This window comes from Amaranthus tricolor, chromosome 7, assembly GCF_026212465.1.
Source record: "Amaranthus tricolor cultivar Red isolate AtriRed21 chromosome 7, ASM2621246v1, whole genome shotgun sequence".
NCBI lineage: Eukaryota > Viridiplantae > Streptophyta > Magnoliopsida > Caryophyllales > Amaranthaceae > Amaranthus > Amaranthus tricolor.
Window position 1 is genome coordinate 6,839,408 of NC_080053.1, and position 14,480 is coordinate 6,853,887.

Genomic DNA, 14,480 nt, shown 5'->3' on the forward strand with positions numbered 1-14,480 from the left:
TTTGAAAAAGACTCCTTACGACTTATTCAAGGGGAGGAAACCATACATTTCATATTTCAAATCTTTTGGATGTACATACTCTATCCATAACGATGGTGAGGATAACCTTGGTAAATTTGACGCACACAGTGACGAAGCTATTTTTCTTGGTTATGCTATTAATAGCAAATCTTATCGTGTATTCAATCTACGCACTAAAGTTGTGGAGGAAAGTATACATGTTATTTTTGATGAAACAGACAATGGAATCTTGAGTGAAGGTTTTGCAGATCCAAAACTAAGTCATGATGATGATGAAGATGAAACATCAAAGGAGAATGAAACTAACATGCAGGAAAACATTTTAACCCTTAACGTAGCTAGTCTGGAGACCAATAATGGTTCTCAAGGCCCTAACAACTTCAATAAGGAATCTGACCCTAGTGAACAAGTCCAAAATTATTGTAATTCCCTAAACAAGTCTCAAGGCCTTGAACTTAAACAAAAAGCTTCTCTTTTGATCTTGAAAAGAAAATTCAAACAAGCATTTTCTCATCCTGAAGAGAATATCATCATTGATCCTCAAAGCGGTGCTCAAACCACATCAAACAGCTATTGTGATTCTTATGGTTTTGTCTTCCTTATTGAACCAAAGACTCGTGATGAAGCTTTACAAGATGCTGAATGGATTGTTGCCATGCAAAATGAGCTAAATGAATATGAAAGAAAGAAAGTCTGGATATTGGGTCCTATACCAAATGATCGAACAATCATTTGAACCAAGTGGCTGTTTTCGCAATAAATGTGATGAAAACGGTAATGTAGTTCGTAACAATGGTAGACTTCTTGGAAAATATTACAATCAAGAGGAAGCTATTGATTATGAATAAATTTTTGCAACTGTTGCTAGATTAGACACTATTACAATGTTGTTAGCTTTTGTTTCTTTCATGTATATTAAGCTTTATCAAATGGATATTAAATGTGCTTTTCTAAACGGTTATCTTAATGAAGAAGTGTACGTAGACTTTCCAAATCTTGGTTTTGAAAATGAAAAGTTTCTAACATGTTTTTAATTTAGAGAAAGCTCTTTACGGATTGATGCAAGCTCCTAGAGCTTGGTATGAAAGACTTTCTATCTACTTGTTGGAAAATGGTTTTAAATAAGGTTTGATAAACAAGACACTCTTCATTAAGACTCAAGGTAGTGATATGTTAATTGTTTAAATTTATGTTGATGATATTTTATTTGATGCTACAAAGGTTTCTCTTATCAGGGAATATTCTGAGCTTATGAGTAAAAAGTTTAGTATGAGCATGATTGGGGATTGACATTCTTCTTTGGATTATAAATCAAAGGAGAGAAAGAAGGCAAATTTATTAATTAAGAAAAATATGTAAGAGATCTTCTTAAGAAGTATAACTTCGACCAATCCAAGCCCTCGAAGACTCCCATGAGTTCTTCATTCTCTCTTTGTCAAGACCTTGATAGTAGCTCTATAGATCAAAAGCTATATCGAGGTATGATTGGCTCATTACTTTATTTAATTGTGAGTAAAGCTGATATTATGTTTAGTGTTGGTGTTTGTGATCATTTTCAAGCTAACCCTTAAGAATCTCACCTATTACGGTAACGAGAATCTTTAGATATTTAAATGGGACTCGAGACCTTGGTCTTTGGTATCTCAATAATAGTTATTTCTTATTACTTGGATATTTGGATTCTAATTTGGCAGGTTATAAATTTGATAGAAAAAGTAATACAAGAAATTGTTAGTTTCTTAAATCCTTTCTTATTTCTTGGCAATCAAAGAAACAACACTCAATGGCCCTATTATCAGCCGAAGCTGAATACATAGTTGTAGGTGCATATTGTGCTTAAATTCTACGGATGTGTCAACAACTAAGGGATCTAGTATTAGATTACAAGGAAGTGTCAATAAAAATGTGACAGTACAAGTGCTATCTCAATAACAAAAAATCTAGTTTAACACTCTCGTACAAAACATATTGATGTGAGACATCATTTTATACGAGATCATTACAAAAAAAAAGGACATCATCATTGGCTTTATTCATACCGAATTTCAAATAGTGGATATTTTCATAAAGCCATTGCCTGTAGATAGATTCCCCTACCTGGTACATGAATTAGGTGTGTTAAACAAGGGTGCTCAAACATTGGATAAGCATCTTATTAATTTTGTGTGTTTTCATGTGTTGCATGCGATTAGCCTTATGTTTTCGAGGACTTAACACTGATTGTTAAGCACTTAACAACTAGGCTAAAGTGATATGATTTTTAAAGTATTATGTTACGGATTAAAACATTGATCAAAATAGCTTTCTAGATATTTTTAGACAATATCTTTTCAATATTTGGTGAAGACTCAACTCCTTTAAGTGATGATATTCAACACATATTAAATTAAACAAATAAATTAAGTAATTATATGTAGTTGTTAAATAGATCCTAAATCATATTAAATATAAAATGATTAATTGATAAATAATTTAAGTCCAAATATGTGTTGAAATAAATTTGAAAAATATTGACTTAAGTTTAGCGTTTTATAAGATAAGTAATTTAGACTAAGTATAACTTATGGCTTGATTACACGGTTTTAACTTATAGCTTGACTACACGGTTTTTAAATTGATAAGTTAAGTTAGAGGTTTACTTGATGAACAAGATTATACTAACTATAGGTTTTCCTAAAAATATATTGTTTTTTAATGCACCTAAAATATAGGGAAGAATAATTCAAATAAACCTATAATCAAGGAATAATATGTGGCTTATATATTTCAGTTGTTTTGTTTGAATTAATCAATATCCAATGCTTGGCATGAGTACTAACATGGCAGGATCACAAAGTTTTGAAAAGCTAGACAATAGCAGCAAATACGTTTGTATTGAATTAGTTAAAGTGGAGCATTTATTTTACATGTTGATCAACGCTTTAACGACTGGCTCAGAATAACCAGTTGGAGAAAATTAAGGAATGAATTTTCATTTTATTAAATATATATATATATATATATATATATATATATATATATATATATATATATATATATATATATATTAGTTGTGGGGCCGGGTGGTACGCACGCGGTCTCCAAGATACATTATTTAACTTGACGGAAATAGTTTGCGTAAATCGAGTTCCACGAAAAAAATCAATACGTTAAGCTAGTGCAAGTAAAATAGCTTTATCCGTATTAGATCATATTCTCGATTAAAAATCAAGATAGTAAATCAAACTACTCAAAATGCAACACAAAAAAATATTCAATGCATTGATAAGCAAGTTGTATAAACACACAACATAATGTAGACGGAAGCGAGACTCATAGGAAAAATGTAGCACACGTGTCCAAAAGATAGTCTACAAAAGGTAATGTCAAACATTAAGCATTCTTCTTGGGTGATGCTATTTTTCGCCATTCCTTTTCATTTTATCGCCACCTCCCTGTAAAATTACATTTTTGCCCCTGTATTTAAAAAAATTACAAAATTGCCACTATACTTAAAAATTAATTAATAAATGTAAATCACGCTTAATAACACTAATAAGAATTTAATGCGTAAGATTTGTCTATATATATGGAATTCTGAGATGCGTATGAAGTACGAATTCAAACACGGTACTATCTCTCTAAAAACTGGTATTATCTCTCTAAAAAGTGTTAAAGAAGTGGTAACCCGTAATTGGTTAAATATGGCTAACGAAAGCGACTATGAGTCGGATGCGGTACGTAAAGTTGTCGTTGGAAAATTAAAAAAAAAAAAAAAGGTGCACAAATCTGGGCGGCTGAACCATGGTTCAGGCGCACAGATCTGTGCGCCTGTGAATTTTTTTTTTTTTCCGTATTAATTTTTTTTAAATTATTATTATTATTATTGTTAGTACTATTTTTTTATTTTCCGTATTAATTTTTTTTTATTTTCCGTATAAATTTTTATTGTTGATAAATTTAAATTTTTAAGATTTTTTTATTTACGTAATGTTTTTAATTTGTTGTTGTTGTTGTCATTATTATTATTATTATTATTATTATTATTATTATTATTATTATTATTATTATTGTAGTCATTAATGTATTTAATTTATATTATTTATATTTCAAATTTGCAGGAGTTTGAAAACTTTGGAGACAACGTAGACTACTCCGGTAGCTTTGTTACGGATAGGGAATTTATCTCCTTAGATGAGTTACATAGTTGGGCCGATGCGATAGCAATAACAATCGGTTTTCAATTTACACGTGCTTCTTATAAAAAGAAAGAAGGACGTTCTAGAGTTAGTGTCTATTTAAGATGTCACCGCTATGGTAATATTAGGGGTGATGTACATAATCTAGATAATACTGCCCGACCTGGTTCTAAAAGTAGAAGTTGCGGGTGTAAATTTATGATTGTAGGAAGTAGTCGTAAACCACCAGAAAGACCTTGGACGGTAATGGTGTGTCCTGGTGAAAAGGGAAAACATAACCACCCGTTTTTGGTGTACAGAGATGGTCATGTAAGGGCAAATAGGATTAATGTAGACATTCGGGAACACATACGACAGCTTAGTGCAACCAGAATGCAACCGGCCTTTATTATGAATTCTATTAGAGATAATTTTCCTGGTTTTTATGCTAGTATGAATCAGATATATAATATTAGACAATCAATAAGGAGAGAAGAGATGGAGGGTAGGACTCCCCTTCAACACTGTCTTCATATGGCCACAGAACTTAATTATGTGGTCTGGACAGACTTGGATAACGAAGGGCAATTGAGCAGACTATTAATTGCAAATGATTCGTACATGGCCGTATGTTGTGCTGATAGATACAACGTACAAAACGAACAAACAAAAGTGGCCACTATGTGAAGTGATCGGAATGACGCCAACCAATCACAATTTCTTGGTTGCGTTTTGTTTGATGCGAGATGAGGCGGCTGTGTCGTATTCGTGGGTGCTGCAGGGTTTGAGAGATATTTTCGGCACTGCTCAGACTCCTAGCATCATTGTAACCGATCGAGACGAAGGTTTATCTGCAGCTATTCGTGACGTCTTCCCAGGTAAAAAGGCTTTGCTGATTCATTATTGTGGTTATATCTAATGATAATGTCTTAATTACGTTCAATGTTTTGTTTAATGTAGATGTGCGGCATTTGTTATGCATCTGGCATATTGGCAACGACGTTGAGAACATGGTGGACAAGTTGTGTGGCGGCAAGAAAAATCAACAAGGGCGGGTATTCAGGAAAAGTAGATGGAACCCCTTGGTTGAAAGTTCTACGATCGAGGAATATGAAGATAAATGGCAAGTGATAGTCAGTACGTGGTCGGTTAGGAACAAAAAGGTCGTTCGGTATTTGACTGGAACATGGATTCCACTGAGAGAGAAATTTGTCCGTGCGTGGACGAATGATTGTTTACACTTGGGTAACCGGACTACCAGCAGAGTTGAAAGCCAACACTCGTCTTTTAAGTATTACCTTGGTAGCGGTAATAGCTCATTCGATACCCTTTTCAAAAGGGCGCACGCACAGATTACAAATCAGCAAGCTACAATCCGACAAGCGCTACAGGATTCCATGTCTTCTGTACCAAGATCGATGCGACAGCATTACTTTAGACCTCTATATCGCCACGTATCTCTCTATGCCTTGGAGCAGCTCCAGCTTGAGTATAACCGCATGTTAGAACTCGGTGATTTTGTGTTTAACAAATGTGGTTGTGTACTTCAACAAACCCATGGATTGCCGTGTGCATGTTATTTACATATGTCCATCGGATCACATGGTGCTTTGTATTTGGATGACATTCATGAATTCTGGAGTACTTTGAGGTACACAGAGGTAGGAGACGAAACCAATGAAGGAGTACGATACCCGAACGCCAATGACAAAGAGTACTTTCAATCTCTGGTCGATGAAGTCCTCAAATCTGATCCCGCTGTTGTTCGCCGAATGTCTCAGTTACTTGAATATGAACTACACCCAGATGGCGCGGAAATACCTGAGCCTTACGCTAGTCCACCGAGAAAGGGAAGACCAAGCACAAGTAAAAACATGAGAAGGAGAAAAAGTTCATTTGAATATAGCAGATCATCTTCTCACGGTCGAGGGTCTAGATCTTCTTCCCGCGGGAGATCTAGTGGCAAATCTAGTGGTCGAGAGACGCAATCCTCAGTAGGAATTAAGTTCAGTTTCAACTTATCCGGTACTTGACTATATTTTTCGTTTTTTGCATTAATTCGTCTCAGTTTACGCATATTAACTTTATTTACATTTATTGTAGATGATCCTGGAGGTCGAGATTTTTCACACTTTCCATGGCCTAATAACATCCCATTTATCCTTCCTCCTTACTTGTTCGACTGGATTGATGTGTTAAGTGATGGTAACTGTGGATTTAGAGCAATTGCCGTCACAGAGCTGGGAGGCGAGGAAGCATGGCCTCTTTTAAGGCGTGCTATGAGTATGGAAATGCAAATGAATAGAGCGCAATACCTAACTTTGTATCTATCCCAGGAGTCACTAGACGATTCTATATTCAGAATAGGTTCACACGCAAACGGACCTGCTCCTTTCATGCACTGGATGGATGCACCGATGGCTTTGTACTCTGCAGCAACATTTCTAAACATTGCCATTGCTTATTATGGTTCTGCTGACTGTAATCCGCAATACAACTGTTTGATTCTCCCGTTAAGGAAAGCATCGGGCGTGAATAGTGTAAATAAAGTAATACATATATGTTGGGTTAATAGAAATCATTTTGTTCAACTTTTAATGAACGACGATTCGTCCCCTCTACCGCCGATCCATCCAAGTTGGAAACAAGCAGCTGACAATTTCACCAAACATCTTGACACACATTTCAGTACGAGGATTATGCTCTGGAATAATCTACGCGGGCCACGTTCACAACCAAATAATACCACCGCTGACGATGCTGTAAATTTAGATACTCCATAGAATTTATACACGACATTCATTATAAATTGTATATAATCCATAATTATACTATTGTGTATACGAATGACATTCATTGACGAAAAGAAATGCAATAATTAATGTAAAATAGTTTCAGTACAGACTATACAGGGTCATGCCCTTTAAAAATTTGTCATTCTTCAAATAAATCTCTACAATCATTAAGGTATATTTCTAACGCATGTCGTTGACGGGGGTTCAAATCCGCAACCTTAGCAGGTAGTCTTGCCAGTGGAGCGAATCGACTGGGCCATTCATTCAGGAACTGAAAACACAAAAGGATAATGTCCGTTATTAATTCATTAAAAAAAAATCTGAAAAAAAACTGATAATAAAACTCACGTATTCAGATCTGCTCTGAGAAGGACCAGGACCGGAAGTAGGCCCTTCGTCCGGGGCTATGTACGGGTGTGAGCACACTTTGAACCAATCAACGTAATTAGGTTCAGCCTCAAAAGGAATAGAAGCCCGACGAAGTCCCTGCTCAACAAGGCGGGCACTATAGGGGAACCTACTCTATGCCTCCAAATATACAGCAGAAGAAGGAAAGGTCACGTAGTAGGTACCGTGTGCCGGTCGGACAGCCTTGGCTGGTCTAATAGGAGCGGGAGGAATAGCCTGCACGAACCCAATCTGTCGCAATGTCCGCTCCGGCAAATACACCTCCACAAAATCAAAGCACGTGATACCCCCGATTACGGTGGTGCGTGGGTGATCATTCAGCAACGCACCAGCAGCAGAATTGTAGGGAGTCCATTCAACCTGCATACAAGCGAAGTTCACAAAAAAATACTATAAATTGAAAACAACATGCATGACAAAATGTAATGTACAGTACCTGAGTCTCCGTCATTGAATCAAGAACCTTGCGGCAGTCCCTCAACCTGTCCAGCTCACGACATGGTTTTTTCGGTGTCCACATCTCCGCCCTAGTCATGTTTGGCACATCTTCTCGGCGAGCATGAGGGCGGAAAGCGGGAAAGTACTCATAGATCCATGTCTGGAGCAATGTGAGGCATCCAGCAATGGTCTTGCAACCAGCCCTAGATGCCATTCCGAGCTGCTTGTACAAGAACGCCAAGGTCACCGCACCCCAGGCCACGTCATGCTGATCGTCGTTCACGGCAAGTATCGGGTGAGGTCGCATGCCAATTCTGGACTTATCCGCCAATAAGGTAGAGCCGATGACAGCCATGTAGTACGCTGTCTTCTGGGTATCCATGGCCTGCGACCTATGACACAGCCGCATCAATTCAGCAACGGTTATGCATCCGCCGGTGAATGAACCTTTACGCCGAAGCTCAGACAGAGGCTCCCCGAAAAGATTGGTGATACCAACCTCCCACTCCGCCTCCGAAGGCTCAGCCGGCAGAGAACTTTCAATAGAAATACCCAATATGCGTTTCACGTCGTGCAACATAATCGTCATCTCTCCCCAGGGCATGTGGAAGGTGTTCGTATTCGGCTGCCACCTCTCGACGAACGCAGATATCAAAGCACAATCGATGTGCTGGTGCATAATGACCGGTAGTCGGCCGAGGGAAGTGGTAGGTAGAACATCGTTTAGCGCATCGGACATATCCTTCAGCCCGATGATGGACTCCACCGGTCTCTTCCTAATACGGCATTGTAGAATCGGAGGCGTACGCTCGGAGCCGTCATAAATAAGTTTAGCTATGTGCTCGCCATAGCTAGGGATCAGTCGCGTATCTGTCGGCCCACCGGGCTGGGGTGATGTCACTAACCAGTCCGTGTTAGTGGACTGTGAGGGCTGATTATCGACAAAACTACGTCCTGCGCGCTCAGATGCGGCAGAAGAACTCGGGCCGCCCCGCGCAAATCTGCCGTCGGGGCCGCGAACAACAGCCCAGTCCACTTGGCGACACTCAGTACCTTGGAACTGAACATCATCAGCATCATTATCATCATCACTATAAACCCCTCAACTACTCTGGAGGCTGTCAGCATGGTCATCAATAGGAGTACGCACTTGGTTCAGCGTACTTGACCTTTGGGCCTCACTCTGTCTGACAGCCTCTTCATGCCTAGCCCTCCTAGCAGAACCCGTCACCCCCCTCTCATGCGGGTCCCCTCTAAGTAAAGTAGGCCTTGAACTATTACCTCTCAACAATTGCCTAAAAAAACCTTTTCCTTTTCCTTGATTACCAGCCATTTTCTACAATTTTTACAGTTTTATTCAAAGATAAATAATAATTTAACAACAAAAAAATTAACATACAAATTTACACTAATAATTTATAAAACAATACATGAACATATTTATAATAATAAAAAAAATAACAATCACATTAATAATAACATAATTAATTATAATAACATTAACATATATTTAATAAAAAAAAAATACAATCACAATAATAATAAAAATAAAATTAATAATAATAACATTAACATAATAATAACATACTTCAAAATTTAAATTAATTATTCCTAAATATAACGAAAAAAAAAAATTAAAAAGGGAGGCGCCCAGATCTGGGCGGCTGGACCGCGGTTCAGCGGCCTAATTTTAGGCGGCTAAACCGGGGTCCAGCCGCCCAGATCTGGGCGCCTCCCTTTCATTTTTTTTTTTGCATTCAAAACAATGTATAAAATTTACTAAAAAATATAAAAATTACACATTACAACATACAAATTTACAATAATAATTCAAAATTTATATTAATTAATCCTAAATACACGAAAAAAAAAAAAAATTCAAAACGAGGCGCCCAGATCTGGGCGCCTGTACCCCGGTTCAGGCGCCTAATTTTGGGCGCCTGAACCGGGGTCCAGCTGCCCAGATCTGGGCGCCTCGTTTTGAAATTTTTTTTTTTTGCAACTAATTAAATTAAAAATAACTTACCTCGATTAATAATTTGGGGATTGTACTTAATTTTTGCTCCGAGATTTAGCTTTAGTGAGTTGTATTTAGTTGTAGTGAGAATAATTTTAGGTGGAGTGTGGTATATATAGGAATTTTACCCTTAATTGCAATGTAAAATGTAAAATGGTAATTTACTCAGGGGGTGGCGATAAAATGAAAAGGGTGGCGGAATATAAGGATTAGGTACTTTAAAGTTCAAAATACAAAAGACCTTATGTTTTTTAATAGGTACCGAAGGATATTAGGAGATGGAATCTTCTGGATCAGTTGAAGATTCAAACCGAGAGAAATCTAAACTCCGACGTAGTTTTAGCTCGACTTAAGTTGAAGCGGATTCTTGTGAAGTATTAGAAGGTGTTCGAATAGGTTGTAGTTGGGGGTTTGGTGGACTGTTGACTTTAGAAGGAGTTGGTATGACATGGGAGCTTTAATATTTTTCAGTTGGGGAGGTAAAGAAGTCCTCTGTGTTCGCTTTTATTGCTATTTCTTGTGCCGTCGCACTGGTTGGGACCAACACCTCTTTGTTTTTCGGTTCTTGTGAAGTAATTGATTCAATAGAATTTGATTTAACACGCATTTAGAACACCATTTTTCGCTAGCGTCGTAGTAGGCCGAAGTTCAATGTATATCGTCTTACTTCTTAGTGCTACTGCTATGCCTTCATAAGCGGTTATTTGGTCTTGTTGTATAAAGAGAGCTCAATGAAAATCTAGTATTATTTAAATTTACAGTGTATTGATGTAGTGACTTACATAGAAATCAGGAGCATATAGTACATTGATTGTTCTTCCAAATAGGTGAGTAATGGTGTCCGAAACTAAGAGCTAGTCTAAGAAAATATAAACATGTATTATAGTTCAACACGACGTATTAAGAAAAAGTTTGAAGTTTGAGGAGCTAAGGCTTTATCTCTTAGTTGTTCTTTTGTTTTAAAAAATATTTATGCTAGAAGCGCACTAAGCTGTACATTGAAACTGCACCAACATTACCTAAACAAAAAAGAACAGCAGAAAACAAAAGCAAAATCACATTGAAACTGCACGAGAAAGCAGCATAAATATATGAATCTCTAACCCATATTTCCATGTATTCCACACAAATCAACTCGGGATATCAAAGGCATTGCTAGCTAAAATTTTAGACTTCTAAAATATGGTTCTCATAGTAGTTTGTAGGAATGCTATTAAACACCACAATAGCATACAAAAAAAAACTTCCCTCAATGATAGCTGTCATTAAGTTGTCCATAAAGTTAGTGATCTTACAAGTGAATCAGTTGCACAATATTGAACCAATTAATTGATTAAGAACCAAAACATACAATCAAAACTGCACAATTGCTCGTATTTATCCATTTTCATCAAATGACAACACAGAAGTATAATTAGAGATATGATTGATTGTTCTTAACAGAATGCTGCATGTGTAAAGAAAATCATAAAGCAAATTCAAATCCAAAAACACATTTCGAAGTAATTGTATGACTCACTGTTTTCTTCTTGATGAAAGCAATTGTCATTAGTTGGCGCTTTGTTGATGGACTACGGCTCTTTGAAATCTGATCTTTGCGTTCACAAAGTACATCTACATGAGAAGTAACCCTGCATAATTACAAAGCATTAGTCATTCTATAGAATATTTATGTTAATGTGAAATTTCAAATTGAGGTAGGATGTATGTTTTTAATGTTGTATCAGTGTCTCAACAAATCTGCTTTTTCGTCAGGTGGCGTTGTTATCATTGATGAAGACATTGTGGTCAATAGGCCAAAACCTATTAGTTGCAAAAGTAAGGTATAATCATGCATTAAAAAGTAACAGTTTTTTGGTTTCGAGAAGATAACCTATATATTGTGAGATTTATTGAGGTATAACCTTTGTGTGAAGTTATTCAAAGAGAAGTAAAGCCGAAAATGGGGTATGCAATAGGCTTCTCTTTGAAAAGGTCGGAAAGATCATTTCAAGCAAAAATGGTAAGAGGCTGATCCGAGCTACATTATTGAATAAATAATAGTAAGAAAAGGTTATTGATCAATATAACAAAAGTAAGTAAAGAAATGTGCTTCACAAAGTTGTATACCGTAAGATAATACCTATGATCAGTAATCATAATTTCACAAACAGTATTCTTCTGGTCATATGCTCCATTAACAGTGCGACTATCTCCAATGAAGAAGATAATACCCAAAATATCTAAAAAGTAAAATATTCTTATGTAAGATAATTCGCTAAACATAAGCTAATTGCATGATACAAACGGTTTATTAAGTATTCAATATAGAAGCAAAAACACCATATATTTACCAAATCTATCACAAGCGTTGGAAATACAGGGAATTGTTGCAATGGAAAAATAGCTCGGTCCAACTTTCTGAACTGCAAAACCTGTGGGCGGGATGGTTGTGCGGCTGTTAAAGGTCATTTAGTATTCCCTAGATGTAGTTAGATACTCTCATCCACACTTCCGATTGTTGGATTTGAGATCACGTATTCATGATTCTGTTGGATTAAATCGGCGTATGCTTCAATATCATCTTCAAAAAGCGTGGCTTTCATCACATGACCCTATTTTAAAGTGAAAATGATCCCTATTTAGAACTTTCTTAAAGCTTATGTGTTTCTCAAAATGTAATAGGGTATAGAATAAGGTCTTATAGTTTCATCATGGAACACAAGGCATTGGTATTTTTTTCTTGCCAGGTGATTGAAATGGCCTGGATTTTTCGATGACTTACATCTTCAACTTGTGGATATTTGCTTTGTCTGATAGCTCATTAAATGTAGAGAACTTTTCCTTCATGGTTCTGTTGATCTGTATGAATGCAAAACAAGAGATGCATGTTTGGATTTCATAGAAGCATCAAGCCTTTTTGTTTAATATGTCTTGATTATATAGGGTGATCTATGCTTGTTATTTAAAAGGTTTATGTTCACATATAAGTTTAAGCTTTATAGAAGAGTTATAGTAATATTGATTCCTCAAACATGATTTTCATTTTATTTTGGAATTTTATGAGATGTAGGATGTAATTGGTAGAATCTAGCATTCATCATCAGCATTTAACTTTGTAATGTAGACCCAACTAATGATGAAGGATGAATATGTTAATCAGTTGCTCAATTACTTCTTTGATGTTACTGTTTCACATGTTATTGTTATTAATTATTGATATATGCTTCTGTATGCAGAAGGCATAGCTAAATAAGTTTAGTTAAATAGTTGTAAAGCATTAACATTTTGGTGTGTGTTTTTTTAAGATGACTTGTGTGAAAGGCATTAGTATTAAGTTCAATAGTCTACTTAAAGTGCACTTACACTTAATACCTAAGCTGCTTATAGATTTGGTCTTAGTGTGCATTCAGAAACATCACAATATGAAAGATAGCAGATTGGAAATAACATCATGGTCAGTAGAAAATTCAAAGCAGTAGCACATTCACTAGAAAAAATAAGCACAAATCAGTAGGAAAACCAGGAAGTCAGCAGTACATTCAGATCAGAAAATCTAAGCAACTGTTTGTGGTTTTAATATCTTAGAGCAACTGTTTGTGGTTGATCCTATGAATTTACTATGTTGTAGAACCTAAATTCGTGGTTAAATATGCATAAAAATCTAAGCACAAATAAGAAACACAGTAGAGGAATGATGATTTGGAAAATCAGAATCCAACATTAAAAAAACCAAACCCATTACAATCAATATAACACAAGCCTAGCAAACTATTCTGACACAGCTATGAGTCCTGGTATGATCTTCATCATCATCATAATCATCATCTTCTATATCTATTTTCATTGCTATTACTTCAAGCACAGATTATCAGGTCCTATATTCTATTATATCTGGTTGGGTGCCTAGTTTAAGGCGTTTTGGTACCTTGTTCAAGCATATACCCCTCCACATAATCTTGACTCATACACAAACATCAAACATCAAACATACCCACCTCCTAAAGTCCTGAACATCGAACTTAACATGCTACAGTGCACACTCATGTCAAAAAACTCCAACACCAAGTTTTTTATGGTGAGATAAATACGAAAATGGGGGTGCTGAACTGTTGATTGGAGGCTTTGTAGCTGGAAACAAATCCAAGTGAAGAGACATAACCATTCAAATTATTTTGTGTGTTTTAATTAGCTAGAAAAAGCAAAAAAGAAAAAAGTTGCATTCATTGTCACAGTTGCACATTCCTTTATTATCATCCCTTCAAATATAAATCTATCATATCCAATAACCTTCGTTTATTTATTTTGACGATCTTTGTACAAAATAGACACATCATAATCACATGTACATTTAGTGATTGTAAAAAAGCTAAACAAAGATTCTTTAATAATAAAAACACAACAGATCAGAATACAAAACAATGTAGAGAAAAAAGAAAAATGAATAGAAGAATTAGAGAAACTGACCTTTAACTATATCTTTGTCTTTAGTGCAGTTCAGAACCAATGGTTTTATGATGTTAGTAAGTAAGACTAACACACACATATATATATATATATAATTGAAGACTCGATTTATGTTTGAAAGAGTACAAAAAAATTTTCTTTCTTATTTTTCGAATCAAATAGAAACTTTGGGATTGCTTAACTCCAGATGAAATAAAA

At 35.9% G+C, this 14,480-nt stretch overlaps 2 protein-coding genes across 3 annotated transcripts; both read right to left on the bottom strand.

The window, feature by feature from the left end:
- Positions 1 to 6,975: 6,975 nt before the first annotated feature.
- On the bottom strand, positions 6,976 to 11,455 carry LOC130817540 (protein MAIN-LIKE 1-like). The gene is made up of 4 exons (XM_057683299.1): positions 11,356 to 11,455; positions 7,818 to 9,155; positions 7,322 to 7,741; positions 6,976 to 7,244 (listed from the first exon to the last, which is right to left on the bottom strand). The coding sequence occupies exons 2-3, from the start codon at positions 8,556 to 8,558 to the stop codon at positions 7,496 to 7,498; spliced, it is 987 nt and encodes a 328-aa protein (XP_057539282.1). The 5' UTR covers positions 8,559 to 9,155; positions 11,356 to 11,455; the 3' UTR covers positions 6,976 to 7,244; positions 7,322 to 7,495.
- A 392-nt stretch (positions 11,456 to 11,847) lies between these two features.
- LOC130817541 (uncharacterized) lies at positions 11,848 to 14,283 on the bottom strand. Of its 2 annotated transcripts, XR_009043817.1 has the most exons (3): positions 12,601 to 14,283; positions 12,170 to 12,430; positions 11,848 to 12,058 (listed from the first exon to the last, which is right to left on the bottom strand). XR_009043817.1 is itself a non-coding variant. In XM_057683300.1 (2 exons), exons 1-2 carry the CDS (start codon positions 12,285 to 12,287, stop codon positions 11,862 to 11,864), a joined length of 315 nt encoding a protein of 104 aa, XP_057539283.1. In that variant the 5' UTR covers positions 12,288 to 12,579; the 3' UTR covers positions 11,848 to 11,861. The 2 variants fall into 2 exon arrangements, 1 of the variants encoding a protein (XP_057539283.1); XM_057683300.1 differs by lacking the exon at positions 12,601 to 14,283 and having other exon boundaries at positions 12,170 to 12,579.
- Between the last annotated feature and the right edge of the window lie 197 nt (positions 14,284 to 14,480).

What these genes read in the sequence shown, in the direction of transcription:
- LOC130817540 (XM_057683299.1), bottom strand. Translation starts at nt 8,558, where the DNA reads ATGTCCGATGCGCTAAACGATGTTCTACCTACCACTTCCCTCGGCCGA. An exon ending in ATTCAATGACGGAGACTCAG is followed by an intron (nt 7,742 to 7,817) that starts GTACTGTACATT and finishes GCTTGTATGCAG; the next exon opens with GTTGAATGGACTCCCTACAA.
- LOC130817541 (XM_057683300.1), bottom strand. Translation starts at nt 12,287, where the DNA reads ATGACCTTTAACAGCCGCACAACCATCCCGCCCACAGGTTTTGCAGTT. An exon ending in CAACGCTTGTGATAGATTTG is followed by an intron (nt 12,059 to 12,169) that starts GTAAATATATGG and finishes TTTACTTTTTAG; the next exon opens with ATATTTTGGGTATTATCTTC.